This window comes from Lissotriton vulgaris, chromosome 9, assembly GCF_964263255.1.
Source record: "Lissotriton vulgaris chromosome 9, aLisVul1.2, whole genome shotgun sequence".
Taxonomy (NCBI): Eukaryota; Metazoa; Chordata; class Amphibia; order Caudata; family Salamandridae; genus Lissotriton; species Lissotriton vulgaris.
In genome coordinates this window covers 104299036-104326844 of record NC_141697.1, presented here as the reverse complement: position 1 = coordinate 104326844, position 27809 = coordinate 104299036, and the positions used below count along the sequence as shown (strand labels likewise).

At 46.2% G+C, this 27809-nt stretch overlaps 1 protein-coding gene across 3 annotated transcripts in view; it reads left to right on the top strand.

The window, feature by feature from the left end:
* Positions 1-27809, top strand: part of MTA1 (metastasis associated 1) — a 721937-nt gene that overhangs the window by 442133 nt on the left and 251995 nt on the right. For all 3 annotated transcript variants that reach the window (XM_086937146.1, XM_086937145.1, XM_086937147.1), the window contains exon 12: positions 24876-24988. In XM_086937146.1, coding sequence (XP_086793272.1) covers positions 24876-24988 — 113 coding nt within the window. The remainder of the gene's footprint in view (positions 1-24875; positions 24989-27809) is intronic.

Sequence of the window (27809 nt, the reverse complement as noted above, 5' to 3'; positions counted from 1 at the left end):
AGCACTACATTGGTAGTCTCAGTTTTGCAGGAAAGTTTCACTACAGTCACACCTTTAGTCACTTTTGCAAAGGACATCTCTTTGCAAGTAGGTAGATGATCATGGTCCTTAACCCCACTCCCACACCCCACACACACTTTCTTTCTCTTCTTCATTTTCTTGCTCATTCTTTCTATTTCTCCTTCTGTCTTCTTTCTCTCTCGTTCTCTTCCTTTCTCTTTCGGTCTTTCTCTCTCGCTCATCCTCTTCCTCGTTCTTTTGCTCTCTCTCTTTCTCCCCGATGGACTCTCCAAAGAACAAATAATCTTTCCACTACAGCGTTTCGGTCCCTGCCTTCCTCGGGTAGTACAAGATTGTTTGCTCAGTGACTGCGCAGCTGACATTGTTGAATTTTGAAAAATCATGATGAGTGAAGATTCCGTTTGGAATGTGGAATCCATGTAGTCCTGAGCTCTCTTAAGGTATGCAGTAATCAATTGGTTTTGTCAGTTATATTCAGTCAGTTTGTAAGACTTCCTTGCTATGTGCGCGGAAGAGATCTCCTCAGGATCCGAACGATGCACAAAAGGGTCTACCTCTTGTTACCCCCAATTCCGAATCATAAAAATAAGAGTATTAGGGTGATCAAGCGAAGGGAAAGGGATTAGGAAGGGAACAGCGAGGATTGAGGAATGACACCTGAAAGAAGAAAAAGAATAATTACCAGATAAGATTATGACTACTCTCATATAGTCTCACTAATGAATTGAGATTCCATTACCTTCAGAAATACAATTGTATCCCCTTTCTTCCATACCAAGAATGATCGTCAAAAATAAAACGACTTCCTCATTCCTTCAAAACCTAAAAACAGAGAGGCGTCAATTCATTCAAATTGTAACATAACTAGAAAATAAATGTAAACATTCTTTCATACATCTGGTATACATACCCTCGAAAAGAAAGCTAAAACCCTGAAGCCTTCAGTAAAAATTGCTCTTCAGAGTCAGGAGCAACCAAATAAAGTTTTGTCTCTTTGAATGAATTGTTTAAGTTTATTTCGTAGAATTTCATAGGGCTCTTGCTCCTTAGTTTTTCAATAGGTAAATGGTTGAATTTAAATGATTAAGTAATGCTGACATAAAGAAAAAAACATAGATTCCAGGGTATATCTCATAATCTAACTTCATGCATGTAAAGATTGGCAGTTCTGTTCCTACCGTAACTCCTTGTGAAGCATGGAACGGCTAATGTTACCTCACATCAGTTGATAAACATTGATAGCCTTGGAAGTGTTCAAACATGCTTTCCTCTAGAATATCCGAATCTCTCTAAGAAATCCAGCGCTCAAATCGCTGGAAAATTGAAGAGAATAGTGAAACCTCTGCCCCGCCGAAACATGACTCTAGCTCTCCTCCGAGAGCAAGATAAAACAGGAAACAGCAGCGAATCTTAGAGCGTCCAGAACTGGAACGAGGCACAACAATTTGAATAACACACACTTGTCAACGTGCAGAGTTCGTTTTTAAGTGTTCCGGAAATGCCACATCAGAACTACTCTACCTCCCATTGCTTCATGGGAGTTGTAGTTCTTCTTACTTATGTTTGCCTTGAACGGCTTTGCGCTTCGGATTCCTGACACCATCTGGATGCAATGATATTTAACTTTGCATCAAAGCTTTTCTCTGTAGTCCAGTAGTTCCTCCTTTAAGACATGTTCCACAAGGAAAAATCTTAAAATCTGATAGCAAATGGTCCAGAAGGTTAAAATGATTGGCAACAAGCTAGTCAAGTTTCTAATTAATTTTTGCTGATTTGTGATTCCTGAATCATGTACGGAGATTATTCACTGCTTGGCCTCCATATTGTATTTATTTTTTTCTTTTACAGATTTGGCACTGAATCACATAAATCTGAATGTAGATTTAGAATATATATATCTAATCTTTCACTCATTATTATTATTTATTATTTGTAGGTTTTATATAGCGCGAACAAGATCTTTGCAGATATCAGAGCGCTTTACATCAAGCACAAGAAAAACAGGGGGTAGGAAAAACAAGAGAGCGGTTAACAACTTTTGAGCAAAGAGTACTTATAGGAATGAGTAGCAGAATAGGGTATATACATGAGGGAGAATAGTCAATGAACTAAAACAATAATACAAGCAGACAGTCAGATAAAACGATTATTACAAGGCGAGGAGTCTCAAATAGTTCCAAAGTGAAGTAAAGGTTCAGGTGAATTTAGCCATGAGGATAGCTTTCACTTCTTTCTTAAAAACTGTGGTGGAGGTGATAAGTCTGGTTTCTGGAGGGAGAGAGTTCCAGATCCTGGGTGCCATTCCTGAAAAGGAGCGCTTATTTTTTTTCCTTCCGGAATCTACGAGGTTTCTGAAGAAGATTCTTTGTGCTTCTTGTGTTTCTTGAGCCACCAGAAATTGTCAGCTTCTGAGTGAGGTAGCCAGGTGAGCTGTGGTGTATAGCCCTTTGAGTCATGCACGCAATTTTCAGAAGTATTCTGGCCTCAAAAGGCAGCCAGTTTAAGGCTTTTAGGTCAGGGGAAATATGTGAGTGTTTTTTTTGATCCAGTGAAGTCTCGCTGCAGCGTTCAAGGAGGCTCTCGGGCGCGGTTGTAGAAAGGGGGAGTCCGCAGAGGGCGACGCTACCGTAGTCTAAGCGCGGCATGACTAGGGCTTATACTGCAGTTTGGAGGTCTTTGGCTGGGAGGAAGGGTTTAAGTTTCCTCAAAGTATTGATTTGGAAGTTAGCTCCCTTAGTTGCCTTGCTGATATGCTGTTGCATGTTGAGATTTGCGTCAAGTGTTATGCCTAGAGATTTCGCTGAGTCCACGATGGTAGGTTGGACATTGAGAGCTGTTAGGTGTTTAAGCCAGGTTTGAGTGGTAGAGCTTTTCGCGGGAAGTGAGATCAGGAGGAACTCCGTTTTCAGGGCGTTGAGTTTGAGGTGATTATCGGCAAGCCATGATTGGGTGTTTCTGAGCGTTGAGTTCAGCAATTTGATGTCTTTGGGAGATTCTAATTTCAAATATAGTTGGGTGTCGTCAGGGTACATGTGAAAGTGTACATTAGATGCTTGTAACAAGGTGGTGAGAGGTTCCATGACCAGGTTGAACAATGTTGGCGATAGGGAAGAACCTTGTGGGACGCCTAATGTTACAGGCACTGGTGAGGACATCAGGTTGTTGCTCTTGAATTTCTGGGATCTGTTATGTAAAAAGGAGGTGAACCACTTTAGAACAGTCCCAGATAGACCCATTCTGGTGTTTAACAACTCGAGTAAGTTCTCGTGTTTGACAGTGTTGAATGCTGCGGAGAGATCAAGAAGGATGAGGAGGCAGGAATCGTTCTGATCTAGGATTTGGAGGGCGTCAACAATTATGTGTGTCATAGCAGTTTCAGTACTGTGTCCTGCTCGGAAGCCTGATTGATGAGGGTTGAGGAGGTCAAATCGAACAATGTGTTTTGTTAATTGGAGTTGGACACATTTTTCCAACCGTTTGGCAAGGGTGGGAATGTTGGTAATAGGACGGTAATTGTTTAGGTCAGTAGGGTCAGCTGTTGGTTTCTTGAGTATAGGTGTGACTTGTCCAACTTTGAGGGAGTCGGGGATGTGTCCTTCTTGAAGTGAACTGTTGATAATTTTGGTCCAGAGTGGTAGAAGTAGTGGGATGAAGTCCTTTACAGCGTTTGCAGGAAGGGGGTCTGTTAGGTGGTTAGAGGGTTTCAGTGTGGTGAGCAGTTTGTTAATTGTTTCTTCAGAATAGGTGTCAAAGGATGACCATGTAGCATGGTTCTTTGGTTCATTGGGCACTGCTGTGGGGGTTGGAGTAAAGGCTTACGTCATTGAGAAGATCTTTCCTTCAGTCTTTAGGTTAAAGAAAGCAGAGAAGTCTTCACAGGATGGTGTATCACCTGTAGTGCTATGCGATGGTTGGGGACGTTCCTTGGATTGTGTGTTGATTAGTTCAAACAGTTTTCTTGGTCGTTTTTTTTTGCTTGGTCGAGCTGGAGGCTGAAGAAATCTGATTTTGTGCGCTTGATTTTCCTGAAGTAGGCGTTTCTCTTTCTCTTCAGAGTTTTACTGTGCAATGCCGAAGGGGCTGATCTCCAGGTGCGCTCTGCCATACGCATAGCCCGCCTATCTTCGTTGAGTCTGCCATCATACCATGGATTGGAGTTTTTGGAGGTGACTCTTTTCAGTTGCAATGGGGCGGTCTCATTGATTATGGAAGTCATAGAGTTGAGGTAGTGGTCGGTCAAGGATTGAACTTCCAGAGCACCGGTAGGGGGAAGGAGGAGATTGCAGCTGTGGGAAGGTAGAGAGTTTGGGTTGAGTTTCTTCAGGTCCCTTTTCCAGACCTTGGATTTGGTGGGTTGAATCGGGTTAAATTTAACTTTTTCCTTGATAAAGAATGTGATAATGTGGTGGTCTGACCAGTCACAGGGTTGGATTGATCCAAGTTGGATAGAGTTCTCTTTGGAGATGATAAAGTCGAGGATAGAGCCTTTATCGTGGGTCGGGCTGTTGCAGATTTGGATGAGGTCAAGAGCGTTGAGGTAGTTTTTGAGGCTGTTTACCACTGCGTCATTGTGATAGTTCCAGTGGAGATTGAAATCACCGAGGAAAATGTGAGTGTTTTTCCGACCGGAATTGGTTGAAATTGTGTCCATGAGTTGTTGGGTGAAGATTAGGTTGTCACCAGGTGGGTGATAGATGATGTGCAGAGAGCATACAGGTTTGCTCTCGCTGATGACATCTAGGCAGAAGTATTCACATGAGGTGAGTGAGGGGGAGGTGACTAGTAACGGAGAGGTTGCTCCTATAAATACATGCGATACCACCGCCTGTCTTGCTGGCCCTGTCAAGTCTAATGATGTTGTACTTGGGTGGAACTAGAATATCCATGATGGGTGTAGAAGAATCAGTTAACCATACCACACTAAACTCATCAACATGTGCAACCAAGCTCTCAGAATAATACTCATCTGTAGCAATCAAGGCACTTGTAAAGAACTCCGGCAGGAGCTTGCAAGATTATTTCAAATGTGGGACTATGTTCTGTATATCATACAACAGTTACCCAGGAAATCACTTATTTGGAATACCAACTGCAGAAACACCAAGCATTTACAATGCAATAGGTCTCGTAGCATTAAAGTTTGAGTTACTGGCATTGTAAATGACAATGCATTGCATTAATTTTTTTTTTTTTATTTGCAATTGGTATATAAACATTGTTTGTGAATGGTTAGCTATTGCTTATGCTAAGCAAAGTTGGCAGTAATATAGAGTGCTAGTCTTGCTTGTTATAAGCATTCTGATTAAAAAAATTATTTACCGCAGGAGAACCTTACCGACTACACTAAAGGGTAATAAGCTACATGAAAATAAAAATATTGCTTAATATGCTAATGTGCTCAGAAGCCAAGGCACAGGAAAACCAGTAAAACAAAAGCAAGTCGAAAATTCTAGTAGGACAAATGCTGCTGTACAAAAAAAACAGGACCGGGTAGAGGTGTCAGACTGGACATAGGCACTTGTTCTGCAATTTATGCATGTGTGCACTTGTATATGAGCTGTCCGTGTATGCCTGTCCATTGTAAACTGTCTACGGGTACCCACGAAAAAGACAAAACTACATCTACCCACAATAGATTATGACCCGCAAAACAAATCTCTCAGAAGCTTTTGGAAAGAAAGCTGAAAATCTCCTAAAAACATTAAATATGAAAAGTTGATCTGGCCTTGCTGCTGCTAAAAACACACTTGTACCTCACATCAACCTGTGTTCACCCACTAAACATCGGTGTGCGCGCCTTGTTGTCCATCGCCATGTACACCATATACCATGACCCTAAGAGCTATGATGCTTCGCATCCTGTTCCCTAATAATGCATAGAATCTTGTTCTCCTTAACTGGACATCGCTCATTTCTCTTCAGATGCACAGTGTACTTCTCACCCAATGTATCCCTAAGTGTAATACACAGTTCTTCTCTGAGGAGCATTACTGGTGCAATCCAACATAATTAACTAGGTCTATGAGGAATGTGCTGTTCCATTCCAGGTTTTTCATTGAATCCTGGGAGTTTTAATCTTATTTCTTCCATTATAAAACAGGACTACAAGTCCCAGAATGCAAAGAAAAATCCTGGACTGAAGCAGCATATCATGGCAGCTCTGCTAGTACTACTGTGGTGAACATACACAGCTAATGCACCCTGTACCTGCTTCACTGTTTTATATGTGGCTGCTTGTCTGTATGCATTGATGCCTGCATGTTTGTTCCTTCGGCATGCTTGACTGTACGTCTACTGGAGACTGTGAAACTGAGTGCCCCTAGGCGTGTTGCTCTGTGTGCATAATCGGCTCTTTTACACCTTTACTCTTTATTTTTCTCTGCTTGCATCTCTTATGTAACTCATGTAATTGAAAGTCATTATGTAAGGCAACTGGTTCTTTTGTAAAGCGCTCTGACACCTTCGGGTAATGTTCGCGCTATATAAAATCGCATTAAATAAAATAAACGGTGACTGTGTGTGATGAGAGCCGACATCGTCTGGCACACGGTGGCAATGCACGAGTGTTAAAGTCTGCTGTATATATTGAAACAACTGTTTTCAACATGCACTTGGAACTACGTCGCAACCTGCTTTAACCCTCCGAGCAAATTTACTGAAACACCACTGCATGCGCCCTTGTTTCGATCCCCGTTTACTTCAAGCCCAATTCTGAGGTTTAGGCAAGTGCGTGAAATAATCACAAAACAAAGCGTTTGTTTGCTTATTTTTTAATAAATATGTATTGGCTTGGGATTCATATTTAAACATAATCGATCCCTTTTCTGCTAAGTTAGGCAACCGGAGAAAATAAAGCATTCGTTGAGGGCAGTGCATGGGAAATAGGCAGTCTGTCTCCGTGCGCCGCACACATGGATCTGGACTCAGTAGCGAAACCGAAACTTACCAGCCTCGCGTCGTAAGCTGTCTACGGTACAAGCTCACGCGCGCGACCAAATCCCAAGGCGCGCGTCGTAATCCGACTCTCCCATGCTTCTCAATGCTGCGCTTGGCCATCTCTTGTCTCTACTCGTTGTCGGCTGAGCCGACGACTATAGTTCTCGCAGCGAGAACGCGCTTCGCACAGGCTCGCCCTAAAAATGGCAGAATCCAGTTTGTGATTTACTATTATCCATCAGCCCATAAGTATAAAAATATAACTCAAATCACATCTCCCTTATCTACCTGCAAAAAATTTACAAAGGTTTTTCCAAAACCGGCAGATATTGCTTATCGCAGAGCTCCTAATTTACGACTTCTTACTGTGAGAGCTGAACTCAAGCAATCTATAACAAATGCAGGGATTCTAAAAGGTGCATCACATGAAAATACATTTTACAAACCTCAGTGACAAGATATACTACACGAAGAAACTATGGCATGAGACCGCATCTTGCATGTGGATCAATATGCATTATTTATGGGATTCACTGCCAGCCCCTAATGTGTAAAGAAAACACAAAAAGAAATTATGTAACTGCAGGGCCCACAGCCTGTTTACTGTGTGGAGGATGAATCCCTTGTGGTGTTTGTCCCCCCGGGCAGTGTAAATGAAATGGCATATCAACACGAAAAGGGAGAAATTGTATGAAGGTCACACAACCAAATAATTAAAAAACTGGATTTCATTTATTATGTGTATACTTATTCACATTAAAAACACTTGATAAAAAAGCATAATAAAACAACAATTCGGCGTTGTTGGAAACGCCTTCTTCAGGAGCCACAATAATATCAAGGTGTCTATGACGCGAGTGAACGGGTAGCTTTCATGTCTTGCCGTTGGGAAAGAAGACATTCCTTTCCCAACGGCTGCGGGACGCCAGCAGACATCTTTAGCGCTGCTCCCGCAGGTTGATGCACACGAACCCGACCTTATATTAACAAAATTAAGTCTTGTCGTGGAGTTATATTTCCATCCAGTTTACTAATGAAGAAAGGGATCACAAGTCGTCTCCCTTAAGCGCACCCCCAGATAAAAGGAATTAGCCCGCTATCTGTGCTTTTGTACCGCCACGAACCTTGTTTACTATCGTTTGGAACTTGACTAATACAAGATTTCAATGCCTTGATGCCAGTCTGTGTGGGTGTTTGAACATAAAGTATTACTCGCCGCATTGTTTTATCGCCTTGAGACATGAAAGCTACCCGTTCACATCAAACGAGATAGTTTCTTCCATATCCGAAGAGGTCTATGCAACATATCTTGTTAGCAAAGAACTACCGTGATTTGAATGTACGGACATTGAGATAATAAGAAGGATAAATAGTGTCTGTTTCACTTGCGTCATAGACACCTTGATATTATTGTGGCTCCTGAAGAAGGTGTTTCCAACAACGCCGAAACGCGAGTCGAATAACATTGTTTGCCACCGTTATATGATTTTTGTATGTAATTGTGATATAAGTATATGATTATTGTTCAACTGTGTTGTTTGTGTAATTGTTGTTTTATTATGCTTTTTTATCAAGTGTTTTTAATGTGAATAAGTATACACATAATAAATGAAATCCAGTTTTTTAATTATTTGGTTGTGTGCCCTTCATACAATTTCTCCCTTTTCGTGTTGATATTATACCATTTCATTTACACTGTTTATTTCCCTGTACCACGAATTGATTTTCCTAACAGGGGGTCCTTGTTGTTTACATTATGTTTGTCCCCCCGGGACCAGTTGCAGCCCTCACTGACTCTGATCGAGACTTCTTCTCCTGCCCCAAGATCCATGCCAGTCCCTGCAACAGCAGTGCTGGTATCCACGCCCTGTAATATAGCTAAGTGCTGTTGCCAGTGTTGGGCCCTAAACCAACTGGTTTGAGCCAGACTGCAAATTACAAAAGCACAACTGGTTGTCATGCAATTTAACTTCTAATCCAGTGCCTATCCAATGTTGCTCCTATCAGCAGAGGTGCCATTATATTTTTGGTTATGACTCCGATCCTGAGGTAGAGCAGGGGCACCCCAAATGTTGATGATGGATATGGCTTGCTACCCCCTCAGTATAGTGATGATGCATAATGCATTGATTTACAGAAGCCAGAGGGCTTGAACCCTTGTCTAGAAGAGTTTGACTTGCCACTTGGGTCACCAATTGGAGAGAAGGCCTCATTAGAGGTGGTGGTCTAGACAGCAGCTGAGGCACTAGAATTGTAGCTGCCCTCAACTACCCTCCGTTGAGACCAAAACAAATGTTGAAACTGATTATACAACCTTATGTTTGATCCCTTCCTTTCACTGATGCCCTCACTGATACTATGATGGGTACTTCGTCAAAGCCTTGTGTTTCTTCATGGGATCTCCATTGATATAAATACTAAATAGTGCATGCATGTTCTCTGGACACTTCTTCCAAAGTAGCATTTTATGTAGCAGCATCGCCTTACTTTGAAAAGTTCAGAAAGTACATGTGACATACATGCACAAAAGTACATGTGACATACATGCACAATTTAGCAGCCTACAAAGGCTGTTTTGCCAGTTCCAGTTATTTACTTTTAAAGCTGCAATAATACATAAAGACCTGAAATGTCCTTAGCAATTAACAAATGTGAAATTTTGAAAATACCCTTCACAAACAGTTTTTATTTTCTTTAAAAGTCTATAAAGGGGAAAGCCAGGACAGTGTAGCTCTTCAGGCTAGACCTTTAAGGATTCCCAGACTGTCCGATCATGTATATAGCAGTTTTGCAGCATGAATCCTTTTCAGCGTTCACGTTACTGCACATCTATTCTGCTATATAGTGGTTAAGTCCGGAATCATCCCTTTTCTTATTGTGGGTGTCATCGACCACCATTTGGTGTTTAGTCTATCCCCTGTGTGCCATCTTACGTGCACCCCCAGAAGTGCATGTACATGGTCACCATCTTCAGATTGTTTTTTCAGCCACTTAGTCACTAACCACGGCAGGAGCTCTGAGAAATGTCTTCAGCGATCGAAAAACAGAGTTTTTCCATGGAGACGCACCGAAGGTAACCGAGAAGAACAACACTCAAGGCCGGAGAAGTGGAGCCTACCCAATCTCGGCGGGGAGCACCATGTGGTCTGAGAATGCACAGACATGGAGAACTCTCCAGTTAAATTTTGTCTCAACTGCCATCACAAGTTTTCAGAGTGACGAGCTTCATGTGTGCAACTTGTCTCCTGAAAGATCGCATTGCGCGGACCGCGAGGCCGTGCAGAATTTGTTCCGAAAATCTTAAAGGCAAGACTCAAACAACGACCGGCACACCATGCCAGGGCAGACACTCAAAGGAACCAGAATTGCTTCAAGGACCTAGTCCTCATCAGTGAAGATGAGGAGGGGTTAGTCTGGGAAGCTGAACTGGCAAAAGGCGTAGAGTCTGCGTCTCCAATGTTGAGAAGATAGAGTCTGCGAGGAGGGCAGCAGGAGATTCTGATTAGACCAAGTGCCAGAAGGTAACAAAAGTACCAAAAGAATCAGACTCTAGATCCTCGAAAGCCACCCCGCTTTAACATTTAAATACTCAATAGTCATAGAGCTGTGCGGGTTCCGATGAAAGGACACTGTTTGGGCCAACCTTTGAGCTGACCTTCAATGTCAGCGGATGAAAAAGAACGGGCAAAGGAGAGGGCCTGGAAGCCGATAACCAAAGAACCGATGACCCATAAGAGGAAGACCCCCTTTGAAGGCTGAAACTGAACGCTCCCTCGCGCTTGAATGGAAGAAGTGCCAGCGCAAACCAAAGATTGCAGCCCTCCTTTGGCGAAAGGACTATGAAGCATTCTTTATCCCTCCGACACCCTCTGAGTTGAGGGAGATGGGTGACCACCACCATCATTGAGGCGCCCTCAACACCAGAACTACACAAAAAGGAGGAAGGTGACCTCTTCCACTACGAGGGCAACAAATCCACCACGCTTGAAGGACAGGACCTTTCAATGATGCTTGGCAGGGTGTCAATGCTGAATCCCTCAAAGAGGCTGTCGAGAACTATCCCTTGAGGTTCTTTTCCTCAGAATTACCTGTCAAAGTATAATGAACTCTCCAAGAGGGCGGTAGAGAGGAAGAAGGCTCCAGACCCAGTTCTCCCAATGCTGCTACATCGCTCTTGCTCCTGTCTTTTCTTTGCTTTTCCCCCTGTTTTTTGAGAGTGCCTTCTCCTTGCTTTTCCCTTGTTTTCACGGTTTTTACCTTGTTTTTCCCTAATGGCCACGCCTGCCTGCTGCCTTTTTTCCACCTAGCCCAGCCCACAGCCTCCCCCCACTCTCCTACCAGAACCTACTTAATGGAGGCCTCGGTGCAACCCTATTAAGCAGGCCCTGCTCTCCCCATGCTGCTGCAATCACTCTTGTTCCAGTGTCCCCCCCCCCTGTTTTTCGAGTGCCTTCTTATTGCTTTTCCCTCGTTTTCATTGCTTTCTCCTTGTTATTTCCCCATTTTTCGAGTGCCTTCTCCTTCGTTTTCATTGCTTTTGTCTCGTCGTCCCTCATTGCCCCTCCTGCCAGCCGCCTTTTACCTGCCTCTTCCTAGCTCCGCACACTGCCGCAGTGCGACCCCATTGAGCAGGACCAGCTCTACCCTGAGCTGAGACATCGGTCTTACTCCTGTATTCTCCTTGATGTTCCCGCTGTTTATTGAGTGCCTTCTCTCTCTTGATGAACTCCTTCAAGCTAATCCAATGATTTGTCCTATGGCTAGAGTTCCTGAATATATAGAGAAAGGACTCTAAACAGTTATACTTGTATGTGTTAATCATGGAATCTAAATGAATCATGGCGTTAAAAAAATTCCTTTACAGGTTTATGGATTCGTTTATTTTGTGTTACATTTTTGTTCTTTAAAAAGCTTTTTAGTGAAATGTAAGACGACGATTGTGTTAAAGGATGATATAAATGGAAAATATGGAAAATGAATATTACATATTTACACTCAGGAATAATTTACTGTTTAGTGTATCTTAAGTAATCAATCGATCACTGGTGGGGGTTTGTTTTGTGCTTTGTATTAAATTGATCCCTCCCACACCCAGGCCTGACAGGATCAAACTCCATTGTTTATGCATATTTATTGCGTCACTGAAACAATTAAATAATTAGCCCACCCATTTAAAAAAAATATGCTTCAGCCGCTACAACTATCCATCCACTAATATGTTACAAAAATCCACTTGTAGGGCACATGAAGTGATTTAGATTTAAGAGCCACATCAACAGCAGTTTTGTTTTTTGGTTGTTAAAAATAACCTCTTTCTCCAATAGAAACCGGGGAGACCAGCCATTTTTAGACAATTTCTTCTCTCTTTCATGAATATCTTGAAGAATAACACATCTCTGGTTCACCTCTCTTCCACAACTGTGTCACTCAAGGCTAAAAGCTGTCCCTGCTCTTTTCGCACCACCCATTAAATTATAACTGCACTATCTCACCTGTTCCACTCGCGTTCACTTTTACATTTATGTAAGCCCAAGTGTTTGACAAAATCATTCATATCCACAACAACAATGGCCAACTAATGTTTACCCCCAAAGAGAGATGAGAAATTTAAAAAATATTCTAGATTTAATCTTGCAGTGAGTGTGGTCAGACTCGCCACTTAGAGGATAACAAAATGTAACTCTGGCTCCAAGCAAAAATCAATACAATTGCCCTCACTTGATCATCATTGTTACATACATGTATATACATATTTAAGCAAATGGTGAGCTAGTTATGTGTTCCAGTCTCCCCTCACTTATTGTGCAAATAGGGGTACAACAGAACTACAGCAACACAAACCCAATGCAGAATTATGATGTTAGAAAGTTGTCCTTTTTGGTCTGTACACCCCCATTTTGTTTGGACTGGTATTGTAATAACTGACTCTGACTGTGCCCTGGGCTCTGCTAACCAGGTCCAGGGACCATGCTATGTTTAAGCACACATGTAATAGGGTACACTAGGTATTAAGTGTGAGGAAGTGCCATCTTTCTTGCATGGTATGCCCCCACTTGTTGCTGAATTGCTGATGTACTTTGACTAAGGGAGCCCTGGGCTCCTGCCGATCAGGTACCCAGGGCCTGTGTTCCTTCCCTAAAACTGTATTGAAACCCAAACCCAATTGGCATCTCTGGCCACAAGTCAGCCCTTGGTAAATAGTACCCTAGGTACCCAAGGCACTGTGACCAGAGAAGGCCCCTAAGGGCTGCAGCACTTATTGTGCCACCCTTAGAGGCCCTGTACCCTGACACACACACACACACACACACACACACACACACACACACACACACACACTGCCTTTGCAGGCTGAGTGTCCTGGTGCAGAACAAAACAGAGTCGACATGGCACACATCCCTATGTGCCATGCCCACAACACACGCCCTGGCATACCTCAGTCACCCCTCTAGCTGGGTGTCCTATGCCAGTGGTGTGGGTACAAGGGCATGAGCCCTGTACCTCTACAGTACCCAGGTCCATTCCTGGGCACTGTATGTGCAGTGCTGCCATTAAGAGTTTATGGTGCTGGGAGGTCGTCATCACGAACTCCACAGCACCATGATGGCTACGCGGAAACTGAGAAGTTTGGTATCAAACTTCTCAGCACATTAAATCCACCCTGATGCTAGTGTGGGATTTAATGTAAAATGCATGACAGAGAAAAACTTAGAGTTGCCCCCTGAAACTAACCCACAACCAGCGTCCTGACTGAGAGGCAGCCTAGGCTGCCACCCAGCAGACATGTTGCTGGACCCCTGGGTAGAGAGCCATCCGCTCTCGTGGGCCTGCAACAATGCACATCCTGGGGTGAGGTTCTAGGCCTCCGCCCCCAGGATGGGCAGGGGGAGCTTCAAAGACATGCCGCCTTTGTGAACTTCTCCAGGCCACTTGCTGTGCTCAGCAACTGGCCCCCATCGGTTCTGACCCCCCACTCTGGTGGGAAAACCGAAGTGAAGAAATGGGTGTGCCAGCCTCTGCCAACCCCATCCCTTAGGTGGAGGAGGCGAGGTGAAGCACAACTTCAGGCTCTCGCCGTCTTGAGGATGGGGAGCCCTACCCAATCAGGGACAGTCTCCTGCGCCCCCTCCCACTGCAGAGTGACAGGAAGGGACCCATTGGTCCCTGACCTTCCCCTACCTGTAACACCGCAAAATTTAGTATTTAGGGTCCCCTTGAACCTTCCTTCCTCAGATCCCTATTCCGATACTACCAAGAAGAAAGAAGACCTGCCATGCAGCTGCTAACAAGAGGACAACACCAACTGACTTGGCCCCTGCCCTACAGGCCTGTTGACCCTCGAACCTGCTCCTGCTAAATCCCGGCATCTCCTGTGGTCAGCAACCTCGAAAACCCCGGAGGACCTGACTGCCTTGCTCATCCAAACACCGGGATTCCCACGAGCAGTAGTTCTGCTCAAAGACCTACAACCCCTGGTGCCAGCCAGGAACCGCAAATCCAGCACACTGTGCACCAGCCGATCTAGGACCGTTCCTGAGTGAACAAAGACCACGAGGACGTCCCCCTGGCGACTGTGATCACGAATCCAGCACCCAAGGACCATACTTGACTCTCCTGACGACGCCTGCAGCCTCACAACCAGGGACCCCTCCAACCGCGACCAGCAGAGGGTTAGATTTCCCCGACACCAAAAGAGACCCATGCACCCGGCGCCCCGTGACCCCCTTTGCCCAACTCCTGGGTGTCTGCCTAACTTACAACTTCCCTACTTGCCTCTCGAAGTGGTGGTCGCACCTGAAGAATCTCCGTCCCAAGCTTGGAGCTTTTATTTGTATTGCAGCTTTCCCGTTGAAATACATTGGGCGCCCGACGGCCCAAAAGCACCCGGCACCCAGCCGCCCAAGTGCCACTGGAAGTAGAGCATCTGTTCTATTCTACTTCCCACTTGCCCTGTATAAGTGACCAGGTGCTCAGCTCCCACAGCCGCATGGTCTGCCTGCTAGCAGCCACCAACCAGAGGCCCCCTGCCCGCCATAGGCTAACATTGGGCCTACTCTCTCTGCACCCGGCTGCCCCTGGCCGCTGAGGGTGTAACAACTGTACTTACCTGACCCATGGAGACCCCTGAGTCTTACCCCAGAACGTTAACTCTGCCAGTTGAGTACTTACCCGAAAACCGATAACTTGCATTTTCTCCATATGGTAACATTGGCTGGTTTTCACTTGGAAATTCTTCTAAGTGTCGAGTTTTGAAACTTTGAAATATTCACTAAAAATCATCCGTTCAATGAAAACGAAATTACTCACCTGTTACCAGGAGAGATCCCAGTGCTGGATCTTTGTGCCCAGCACCGACCCTAAAAAGTAATTACAACTGTGATTTTCCGATAATCTGATATTCCTCCATAGGATAACATTGCCTGGTGTTCACCAGAAATTCTTCTAAGTGTCGATTTTTGAAACCTACACAGGCAATTTTTAAGGAATATTTGTAGCAAAAACGATTTCTTTCAACTGTTTACAGGAGATGCACCAGGGCTGAATCTAGGATCCAGCCCTGAGTAAGAAAAACCTATGTAAAGTATTCAATTGCAACATCTCATGAGAAAGTATTTTTATACCTAATTGTGGTTCTAAAATAAAACAATATATTTATATATACAAAACAATTGGCTTAGAGTTCAGTTTTTGAGTGTGTGAGACCATTTGCTGACTGAGTGTGTACAACAAATGCTTTACATTGTCCTCTGATACTGCCTTACTGCTCGACCAAACTACCACTTTAGAGAGTAAGGTTATATCTAACTTTAACATCTGAAAGAAACACGTTCTTGTTCGATTCCTTACCTTAGAATATCCCAAGGCGTCAGACTGGATCCAGAAAGTTTTTGTCAGCAGTACCCTTGCGTGTCGGTAGGCGTCGTCTGCGGCTCCGCATCCGTCGTGGGCGTCGTGATCGCCGGAATGACGTAGTCGGAGTACTTAGATGCCACCCTCGCGCGCTGACGTCAGTTCTCCTTTTTTCCGCGCCAGCAAGTGCAGATCCGGGAAGAGCAGTACTCTAGTCATTTTTTAACTAACTTTTTTGATCTCTTTTGATCACTTTTCGAGTCGCTATCGACTCGCGGTGCCGTTAGGGATGCCTGGTTTTAAACCTTGCGCAGCCTGTCACCGTCTGATGTCGGTGACCGACCCCCACCGTCGGTGTCTGGTCCGACCACGATAACAAGTCGTGCCCAGACTGCTGGGCCTTAACCTCGAAGGCTAGACGGGAGCGGTCCTGTAAGCGGCTCGAGCTCCAGCAGTCGCCTCCGCGCCGCTCGAGGTCCCGGTCGAGGGACTGGTCGCTGAGCCGCAGTCATCGCCGCTCGTCGAGTCACCACCACTCGTTTGGGCTCCAAGTCCTCGGGTAAATCGAGGCATTCGAAAAGAAGTCGAAGAGGCGTCATCGCTCTTCCGACTCCCCGCGTGGCTCCGTCGGAGCCGGGAGCGCCGCGTCCAGCTCCACACCCGCTGGTCCCTGGGCTGCACGCCACGCAGGAGGAGATAGGTGACTTCCTCGTGGCCATGAGGACTCACTTCCCTCCGTCGGACCCTGTCGAGGTGCCTTCAGGCCCCGCGGGTCCGACTGGGAGCCCTTGCAGGCCGGCAGTTCCGGCTCGGCGCCGTCGTCGACTCCGGTCACGACACCGCAGGGCCCCACAGGATCCAGGCCGGGATCCGGGTCGTCGCCAGTCGACCTCACGACTCCGCCGGCGCCGACCCAGAGGGTGTCGCTCCCGGCGCTGTCTTCGGACAATGCCGTCCCCGGTTTCAGCCCCGGTCCGGGTGTGACGCCGGAGCGTCGCCGTCGCCAATAAGTGAGCAATTCACCTACGAACCGGCTCCATCATTTTTGCCTGATTTCCAGGAGATGGATGACGAGGAGGACTGTGAGGGGTCTGAGGACTCTCTGGCACAGCATTGCCAGTTAAGCCAGGACTGGGCACATGAGCTGGAGGAGGCCAGTGGTCTAGACACTTCGCCTGACACTGGGTTCACTTCTCCTCCCTCCGTGGCTGTAGAGGAGGGGGCTACTTATAGCGTGGTGTTGAACAGGGCGGCCTAGGCCTTGGCTCTTGAGCTCCCTGTAGCGGCTGTGAGGACTACTCTCCTCACTGAGATGCTCAAATCGCAGTCAAGCTCCTCGGAGCCTCTACTGCCGTTTAACGAAGCCCTCACCGACTCTCTGATGGGCACCTGGTCCAAGCCCTCTACAGGCCTCCTTGTAGATCGGAACGTTGTCCGACGCCACCGCCCGGCTCCGGGCAACCCCTGCTTTCTGTCCGTTCACCCCACCCCGAGAGCCTGGTGATTCAGGCCTCTACGTCCCAGACCGCTCCTCCGGATCGGGAATCAAAAAGGTATGATCAGTTTGGGAAGAAACTGTTCTCTTCTCTGAGTTTGGGGCTGCGTCTGTCAACACCGCCTGCCTTTTGGGCCGTTACACCCACTTTCTGTGGGATACGATTGCGGATGTGCTGCCACAGTGTCCGGAGGAGGCCCGGACACGGCTCGCCCAAGCCCTGCCGGAGGGGCGTGATGCAGCACGGTACTCAATTCGATGTGGACTTGACACCACAGACTCGCTGGGCAGAGCGATCTCCACGACGGTGGTGGTTTGTCGCCACGCCTGTCTGCGGTCTGCCAACTTCTCGGGGATGGACATGCCCTTCGATGGCCGTCGACTCTTTGGCGACAAAGCGGATAGTGCGCTAGAGCGTTTTAAGGACTCAGGGCTACAGCCAAGTCCTTGGGCATGGGCCAGCACCAGCAAACTTCTGCTTTTTGCCCTTCGTGGCCAAGGAAGTGGCGCCCCTACATGTCTAGCCAGCCACAGGCCGCAGAACCAGTCTAAACGCGGTTGTGGATGTGGTTACCGCTGTGTCGGTTCCGGTGGACAAGGCAGGGTCAGTCTACATCCGCCCCCGCAGCATCTGCCTCAAAGCCTTCCTAGTCCGGCATTTCAGGCCCATTCGCCAGTGGGGGGCAGGGTTCGCCATCACCTCCTCCACTGGCGTACCATCACGTCGGACAGGTGGGTGCTGCAAATCGTCCGAAGGGGCTACTCCCTACCCTTCGAGGCGACCCCTCGAGCCATGCCACCGCAGTACCACCGCATGTCTGGGTATCACTTGCAACTTCTGAAGGAAGAAGTTATGGCCCTCTTGGCCAAGCGGGCCATCGAGCATGTTCCTGGGCCAGAAGTAGGACGTGGTTGCTATTCCCACTACTTTCTGGTACTCAAGAAGGGCAAAGGAGGCCTTCGCCCTATCTTGGACCTCCAGAGTGTCAATGGCTTCCTCTGGAAGAAGTTCAAGATGTTGACTTTGGCTCAGGTCCTAGCTGCCCTGGACCCGGGAGACTGGATGGTAGCATTGGACTATCAGGATGCATATTTCCACATCCACGTCCTTCCGGCCCACCGGCGCTACCTGCGGTTCACGGTAGGCTACGAGCACTTTCAGTTTACGGTGCTCCCCTTCGGCCTTACCAGCACCCCTCGGGTGTTCAGGAAAGTGATGGTGGTGGTCGCAGCTCATCTGCGCAGATCAGGAGTTTTAGTCTTCCCCTATGTCGACAATTGGTTCTTGAAGGCAGGCTCGCCCCAAACAGTCATATCCCACCTCCAGACTACGGCCGACCTCCTGCACTCGCTGGGGTTCTCCATCAACGTGCCGAAGTCACACCTGTGCCCCTCTCAGAAGCTCCTTTTCATCGGAGCGGTTCGGGACTCTGCGCAGTTTCGGGTTTATTTCCCCGAACAGCGGGTTCGGGACATTCAGGCTCTGATTCCGATCTTTCAGCCTTCATCCCGAGTTTCGGTCAAATTGACGCTGCGGCTCCTGGGGCTGATGGCCTCCTGCATCCTTCTGGTGCATCACACCAGGTGGCGGATGCGGGCTCTGCAGTGGGACCTGAAGTTTCAGTGAGCACAGCATCAAGGCAACCTGTCCGACCACGTCCTGATCTCGGAGGGCACTGCGAGCCTGTTGCAGTGGTGGCTCACGAACCGCAATTGGGTCAGCGGCAGATCCCTCTCCCTACCCCAACCGGAGCACGTAGTGGTGACGGATGCATCCCTCCTGGGATGGGGGGGGGACACATGGGAGATGAGATCAGAGGCTTCTGGTGGAGTCCCGGCTCGATATCAACCTTCTGGAGCTGCGGGCGATCCGACTTGCACTGAAGGCATTCCTTCCCTCAGTCCGGGGAAGTGTAGTGCAGGTGTTCAGGGACTACACCACTGCCATGTGATCCTGCAACAAACAGGGCGGGGTGGGGTCGTGGACCCTTTGTCAGGAGGCTCTGCGCCTCTGGCAATGGCTGGAACGCCAGGGCGTCACCCTGGTGGTTCAACACCTGGCAGGTTCCCTGAACGCCAGGGCGGACAAACTCAGCCTCTGGTGCATGATTGATCACGAATGGCGTCTGAACTCTGACGTGGCGCAAGGTCTCTTTCAGCAGTGGGGAGAGCCTTGGTTAGATCTATTCGCCACCGAAGAGAACGTGCAATGTCATCAGTTCTGCACATTGGAATTTTCAAGGCGGCACTCGCTCGGTGACGCTTTTTGTCACGAGTGGAGCTGCGGTCTGTTGTACGCCTTTCCGCCTATACCACCTCTGCCAAGAGTCCTGAAGAAGATCAGGCGAGACCGGGCCCAAGTTATCCTTGTGGCTCCGGACTGGGCACAAAGATATTGGTATTCCGAGCTACTCAGCAGGTCAGTCGATCACCCGATTCGTCTGCCTCTTTAGGAGGACCTTATGTCGCAGCAGCAGGAGACGGTCCTCCACCCGAACCTGTCCAGTCTCCACCTACATGCGTCGAGATTGAGCGGCGGCAGTTGAGGCCATTTGACTTTCCTCCTGAAGTCTGTGATGTGATTCTGGCAGCCAGGCGTCCCTTCACAAAAACTGTATACGCCTTCAGGTGTAACAAATTTGTGGCATGGTGCACAGAAAAGTATGTGGATCCACTCTCTGACCCCCTTTCAGAGGTTCTCCTCTTTCTTCTTTCTCTTGCCCAGCAGGGCTCTGCTCTGGGCATTATCAAGGGCTACCTCTCTGCCATTTCAGCCTTCTTAAGGCTTCCTGATCAGCCTTCTCTTTTCAAGTCCCCTGTTGTAAATAGATTCTTAAAAGGCATCACAAACGTTTCCTCCTGTTCCCTTCGTGATGCCTCAGTGGGACTTGAATCTTGTTCTGACGTATCTAATGTGCGCTCCCTTTGAGCCACTTCATAACTGTCCTCTTCGTCTTCTGACTCTTAAAACTGCATTCCCATCACCTCTGCCTGGAGAGTGAGTGAGCTCCAGTCTCTATCTTCTAAACCTCCTTTCCTCTGTCCATCCGCACAAGGTTGTTCTGAGGACTCGTCCTTCTTTCCAGCACAAGGTGGTCACAGCCTTTCACATCAGGCAGTCCATCACCTTGCCCACCTTCTTTCTGCCTCCGCATCCTTCGAAAGAGGAAGAGAGGCTCCACCGCCTGGACCCAAAACGTGCGCTCTCCTTCTATCTAAATTGCACACGCCAGTTCTGGGAGGACGACCAGCTCTTTGTTGGTTACGTGGGCGCTAAGAAGGGACAGGCGGTGCACAAGCGGACCATCTCTCGGTGGGTCGTCTTGCTGCACATGTTTGCTCGGCACTACTGCCTGGACAGCCAAGTCCGGAGAGATGGCTTTTTTATGCCCTTACGTTCTCCAGGACTTTCTGGTGTGATCTTGGTTCGCAGACCCACCACCGGTGTTGGTATTGCTGGGGTATCTATTCTAAGGTAAGGAATCTAACACTAGCGTGTTTCTTTCAGATGCACAAGTTACTTACCTTGGATAACGATATATCTGTAAGAAACATAAGTTAGTGTTAGATTCCTTACCGCCCCACCCATCCTCTCCGTTCTGCGAACCGATGTCTAGGGTTAAGGACATCCTTTCAGGGCCCTAGTTTCATGGCACCAGTGTCGGTTTCTATCCTGGCTCTATGTTCCTGGTGCGGAAAGCTATGTACAGAACTGACGTCGGCGCACAAGGGCGGCGTCCAAGTACTCCGACGTCATTCCGGCGATCACGACGGACGTGGAGGCGCCGCCGACGCCTACCGACTCGCAAGGGTATTGCTGACGAAAACTTTCCAGATCCAGTCTGACGCCTGGGGATATTCTAAGGTAAGGAATCTAACACTAACTAATGTTTCTCACAGATATATCGTTACAGACGGTAAGTAACTTGTGCCTCTGCCAAACCTCTGGGGACTGTGGACTCTGTGCACACTGTACCTTACTTTGGTGCAGTATATACAGAGCCACTTTCTTACATTAGCGTACAATTAAAATTGGCCTGACAGACCCTGTAAGTTCCTAGTAGATAATAGGGCTATGGGGGTTTAATATGCCTATAAGACTTTAGCAGATAATAAAGCATGGTTGTTTAAAATCTCATCAGAGTTTATGCAGTTTGCATGTGTGCACAGCTGCTGTAAATTAATTGCAAAGTCGATTTTGGTGCTATGGGCACTGTAAAGTGATAACCTACACCAGTTGTACATATTAGGTACCCCCAAGGTCTCCCCTAGGTGTCCAAGAGGTGGACGGGGGGAGGAAGGGGGGCAGGGGAGATGGAGGGGGATTTCATGTAACTAAAAGCAGGACCCTTATAAAAAGAGGTATTATAAACCCTAGTGAGGGAAATCTGCCCATGTTATTTTTCCCCAATGTAAATACTTAGCCCATATAACATTGCAATATTTTATGCATGCATAATTGTCAGGAAGGAAATAAAATGTCATTCAAAGACTTGGAAGAATGGTATGGATACATCCGACAGATCCAACTTGTACATAAAACAAGTTAAACGACTTTCTTGTCTGTAATTCACAATCCAGCCTTCCTGCTGTCTCCCCTAATTGGTTGGTCAGATCTAACAGGATTAGCCGAGCTGCCTTGATTAGGTGATAAGTGGCCTGACCGAGCAGAGGTTACCTGTTGAGTGGAGCTCTTCAGTGACACGGGCATGTGAGAGAAGTGGGATTGGATATAAAGCATGAGCTTCAAAGAAGAGCAGAACATGCAAAAATGTAAGCCAGGCCTACCCCCTCTTCCTTTCCAGATGGGAGGCTTAAGGAAGGAATGTGCAGATGTGATTGGACACCTCTCTGCACCGAAACCATAACCTTCACTATGTCCTCCATCCATTCCGGAGTCCCAGCGAACCCGTGGCCTCATCATGCCTTCAACCTCGTACACAAAGAATTCTGAGAGCCTCTCACCAGCATCATCAACTCGGCGTTCAGATCCCCCACCACCGTGGGACCACTCCTGGTGGCCCTCCGCCATTAGACCAGCACCCACCACCACAACTTCAGTATCATCCTTGACAGCGAGCTCCCCATGAGACAACAGGTCAACTCGGTTGCCTCCACCTGCTTCAACACCTTGAGAATACTCTATAAAGTCTTCAGATGGATCCCAACCGACAACAGAAGAACCGTCACACAAGCCTGCTTCACCAGTTGACTTCACTACCGGAACGCCCTCTATGCCAGAACCAACACCCTCCTCTTCAAGTGCCTCCAAAAAATCCATAACGCAGTAGGAAGAATCATCCTGGACCTGCTCAGCTGATCCCACATCACCCCGCTTCCTCCCCTCCCCCCCACCTAAGTAGCCTGCACTGACTCCACGTCAAGAAGAGATGCCACTTCAAGCTGCTCATGCGTGCCAACAAACCCCTTTACAACATGGGACCAGAAAACCTGAAGAGCTGCCTGACATTCCACCAGCCCACCAGACAACTGCGGCCTCCCTGGCCCTCGCCACAGTCCCCCCCCCCCCCCCCCCCCCCCCCCCCCCCACCATCCGCCTCTAAACCTCTACCTCCCTCACCTCGTTCAGGACTGGCCTCAAGACCTGCATGTTCGAATCGCCCCATCCCACGCAGCATCTGGATATCCTCTGGGGTGATTAGTGCACACTACAAATACTGATAGATTAATTGACCGAATGAAACATGCAGCTTTCAGGTTGGCAAAAACCTGGGTAGCCTCTGTTCACTGCTAACCATCTTTTGAGAGCTGCAATCCAGTGAGCTCCTTATTACATTCAGCTAGCCTCACCCAGACCTTATATTGATTTGCAGATAAACACTGGATTTAATCCTCAACACAGGACAAGTTCAATCCATTATTCAGAGCCACCATAAGAGTACATACGTCGTAATTAAAAACAAGTTACAGAGTGATTATACAGACTATACACACTATTGTTAAACCAGTGTTAAAATTTATGAAATCAAATAACATAAGAGTGTACATAAAAGAAAGCACAGCTGGCCCAAGAGGAGTTATCAAATAAAATAATTAAAGTTCATAAACCATACACGTCCCATACAATATCTAGGCAAAGGAACTTACTAAGGAAAATTGGGCAAATCTTTTACACCGGGAGGCCAGTAGGCATCTCCTCTTGAAGGGTACAGGTATAAATGCCTAGTTTTTTACCTCTAATCTTGACGCCATCATTGCCAGTCTCTAAACTTTGATAGAGAAGGCAATAGCCACTCACTCAACGATGATCTATTTAGAGGCCCCTCGACCTTGAAGCACAGCTCTTTGCCTCAAGTTGTTAAATGGGTAGAAACCTCCAGGAACTCACATGATTATCAAGCCTGCTAGGGCCAAAAAGGCACTTTAGGCAACATAGCTCTCCTTAATGAGGCGAGAGGAGGGGGTGGGGAGCTAAAAAAAAATCTCTAACCCTTGCTCCCAAGATAAACTATGATGATAACAAGGGGTAACTGTTCTTGTTGTTCTGTATCTCAGGTTGGTATGTGATAATGTATTGGGGGAATCTTCATTAATAGGAAGTGATGCTCTCACACAATTCGTAAAGGTGTCATGCTTCATCATCGGGCTTGGCCCCTTGTTAGGTTGGTGCTGCAATACCCCACGGGCCCGTGAGTGGCCTCTTTAGTGAAGATCTTTTAAGTGAAAACATGCTGTGATGGTGAGTGCAGGTGTGTGGGAGATAAGTGAAGAAGTAAATTAAAACTACTTGAGGGGTATCACAAAGTTATATTTAATCTGGGGTCCCCTCGGTAGGGATAAAAAGTGTATGTAGATTGTGAGCTTCCCGTAATGTAGAAATCAATCTAACAATGTGCATGGGTCGACATGTTTTACGCCTTAGTGGTCCAGGAGGGATCCATGTCGTTTCATAAGGACCATAGAAAGTGGAAATCCCTACCGTTAGTCAGGGTTATGTGGGGGGGATTATTTGTTGTGTGGTATTGAATAATTACCACAGAATAAATCTGTAATGGAGGTGAGCCACATTGGTACCTACTTATTAGTTAACAAAAGTGAGTCTTAACATCCAACCCTCCAAATAGGAGTAATGTGCACCTTGGGTCCAGGCAGAGGACTGAGACAGTGCTGCGGCTAAAGGTTTATGGATAGTTGCCGTGTGGGGCACGGTAACCTACTCTTCCTTCCTCCGAAGCATGACACCTTCAAGGGTGTGTGAGGGCATCACTTCCTATTAAGGAAGATATCCCCCCTTATCACATATCCAACCTGAGATACAGCACCACAGGAACTCCTGATCACTGTCAGAATTTCGCTCCCAGACATCCTGTTTTAGAATTTTAGCTCCAATTAGGAGGTAACTTGTGATATTGACCCACAGTACCTTGCTGCATTTTTGTTACCTGACAACTATTAGTGTTGAAAGAATATGCACCAAAAACTGTCCTTAAGCGCTTTTTTTGTCTGGCCAATATTAGCAGAAAGTTGATTTAGGTTTGTGAGTAACTTATATCAAACTACCTTAATTAATTTTGATGCTAACCTGTTTCATGTTTTTGCTTTTGTTGAAAAGTAATAAACCAAATCCTAACCAGATCACTGTAAATAATGTCAAGCCGGCTGTAAATGGGACTGCAGTACAAGGACAGAACCCAGTGATAGGACGAGCATGTGAAAGCTGCTACAGTAAGTTATTTAAAATGTTCTTCATTAATTGTGCAGATTAGCTGAGCCGTTTATGAATGTAGAAGATTAATATAAATAGCGTCTCACTATTTGCTTCACAGGATTCAGAGAATCCGAGTTTACCCGTTAATAAAGTAACGATGGACAATTGCTGTGTACAGTTAGCTAATTATCATTATTTGGTTGTTCATCTTACGTTTTCTATGTTAACATCAATTACTCAAATTGACGCACGTTTCCTAAATATGTTATAAAATGTGCAGGTAATTTCTTAGGTAAAAGTGTGTATCATGAACTTGTAATTTGGCCACTAGGTGTTGGGTAATTTTATATTGTTGATTTGTAGTATGTATTACAGGAGCCATAAGATCGCCTACACATAACCAAAATAAAATATCGGCACGATCAACTTGCTTATTGAATTTGGGATTAGCCTTACCTTAGAGAAGGTTGCTGTAGTTGTGTCGGGGCTTAAAGAGAGAAGAGTGACCATCAAGCATGTTGATATTTGTGATGTTTGTTATAGCTCATTACTCAGTCAAGAACGTGAATTTGTGCTTTTTATTGTTCTGTTAAATACTGTACATTTTCCTGTCCAAAGGCCTGCTAATTTAATCACAAGGTTTATTTTCTAGACTTTTTAGCGAAATATTGATACAGCAAGCTAATGCAGGCCATTACTCTTGAGCACCTATCTGTTTCCCACTTACTCACATAGTAAGCCACTGAAAGTAATGTTTGCCTCCTTGTTTCTGACTCTTTTCTCCACATTCGGGTCACCCACATCAGTCTGCTTTCAGATTCACTTAGCTGTCCAAGTTCTTCCTCTCAGCATACCGCTTGTTTGTAAACTTAAAGAGCCTATAGGCATATTCTCTACCTGCCTCCATCAAACTCCCAATAATTTGATCGCATTCATGAACCACTCTTAGTTCCACCACTTTAACAACACTCTTCCTTTTACTTGGCTATCCTCTGCAAATTTACCCAATTTGTTCAGTGCCCTAAACTCTTTTAGCTCCTTCCTTAAAACCTAAAAAAAAGCAGACAAAAAAACTAAATGTTCAGCATGTTGATCAGATGGATAGAACCTCGCACCCTAGAAAATATAGTCTTTTAATTGGATGGGATCACATCTCTTTGTCAAAATGTATTCGAGAAATCCAAATCAAAATATTACAACAATCTCCTTTCTCATATTGCAAACCCAAAACATTTCTTAGAACATTATCTCATCTTTCGAATCACCGCCTTGTCCAACTTCACAGGTGATGACTTCCTACAATGACACCACAATTTCTGGTACCAGAAATACGCTCAGCACCCTACTCAGTTCTTCCACTTCTCTCTCCTTCCACGTGCACCACCCACTCAAGACTATTACTTTTACCACCCCTGCTGAACTTGACATTCTCTGAAGTTCCAAATCTTTTTGTTGTTGTTCCTGACCCTTACTACACCACCTAGTTAAGAATCGTCTGTCATGAGTAAGTTGGCCTGAGTTTTTTAAAAAGATTACATTACAGCCATTGTTGCTCCGGGCAAGAATTTGGAAGAATCCAGAGGCTGATTTTTGTAGAACAATATTAGCAGACTGTATGAAATTGGACAACAGCTTAGTCATACCCTGGTTAAGGTGCATCAAAACGAGTTTTGCGAAAATCAGTGTTTCAGAATATTATGCAAATCCTCATACCTGGCGAAATGTGCCATCTGCTACAATCAAATCACTTTTATCAAAGCCTTGGGCAGCTAAGTGAACTGTGTAATACCACTGGACATTCAGTGCCTTCTTCTCAGCCACAAATACAACTTGCCCTCTATATCCAAATAGATCTCAATGAAAGGCAACATTTTTTGCTGTCCAGGCTCCGCTTAAAAACTATACATTTCTTGGATGCTTTTCCAACCCAGGGCTCATGGTTTTCCTCACTTCCTGTCTGTCCCTGTGACACTTTATCTTATTCTGTAAATGTTATATGCCTCAGAGGAGGCAGTTCATCCATTCACTTTTATTAGCATCACGGATCAGAGCTTAAGATTGGCGATGGTCTATTTGCTTTCCCTAGGAACTACAGATATTATAAATGGAGTTTTAAACTACCTTTTTACTGTTTTTAAGGTCTGTAGCAAATACTAGGTATTTCTAATAATCTGTATTTTACTTTGTTTTTGTTTTTAATGAAACTGTATGTACGCAAACTTTTATGGATCTTTTTGAGTCAAATAAAGTATTTTGATCTGATCAGAGTGGTATTCTGGACTGATTTTCAACTGGGCCAAGTCAACCATAATTTCCCTAACTCTGTGCACTGAGCCCCACGCACTAGATTTCCCACTAGAGTGATAGGATAGGATAGGATAGGATAGGATAATGTTTCTAAAGCGCTCGAATGCTGTGGCGTCTTGCGCTAAGTGTGTGTATGGGGAGGCTGGGCTGTGGTCTCAACAAGTTTCATTTGAGGGGAACAACCAGGTCTTCAGTGATTTCCTGACGATTGTCCGGTTTGGTTGTAGTCGCATGGTGGTAGGTAGTTGGTTCCAGAGCTTGGCTGAACAGTACGATAAGATCCAACCCCCCCCCCCCCCCCCCCTCACACACACACACACCTTGCTCTATCATATATTTGGGTACACAGTAACCTGGAAATAGTAATCCGGCAGAACTATGGCAGGGCGGTCTCAAAATTGGAGGATCTTGACGCTGGCTGTCAGAGTGGTGGTCATGAAAATGGTTGTGCTTTTGTAAATGTTCATTAACATACCCACTGCTTTGCCAAAGGCCTTCTTCAATACCCTGAGGTCCTGAATGATATCACTA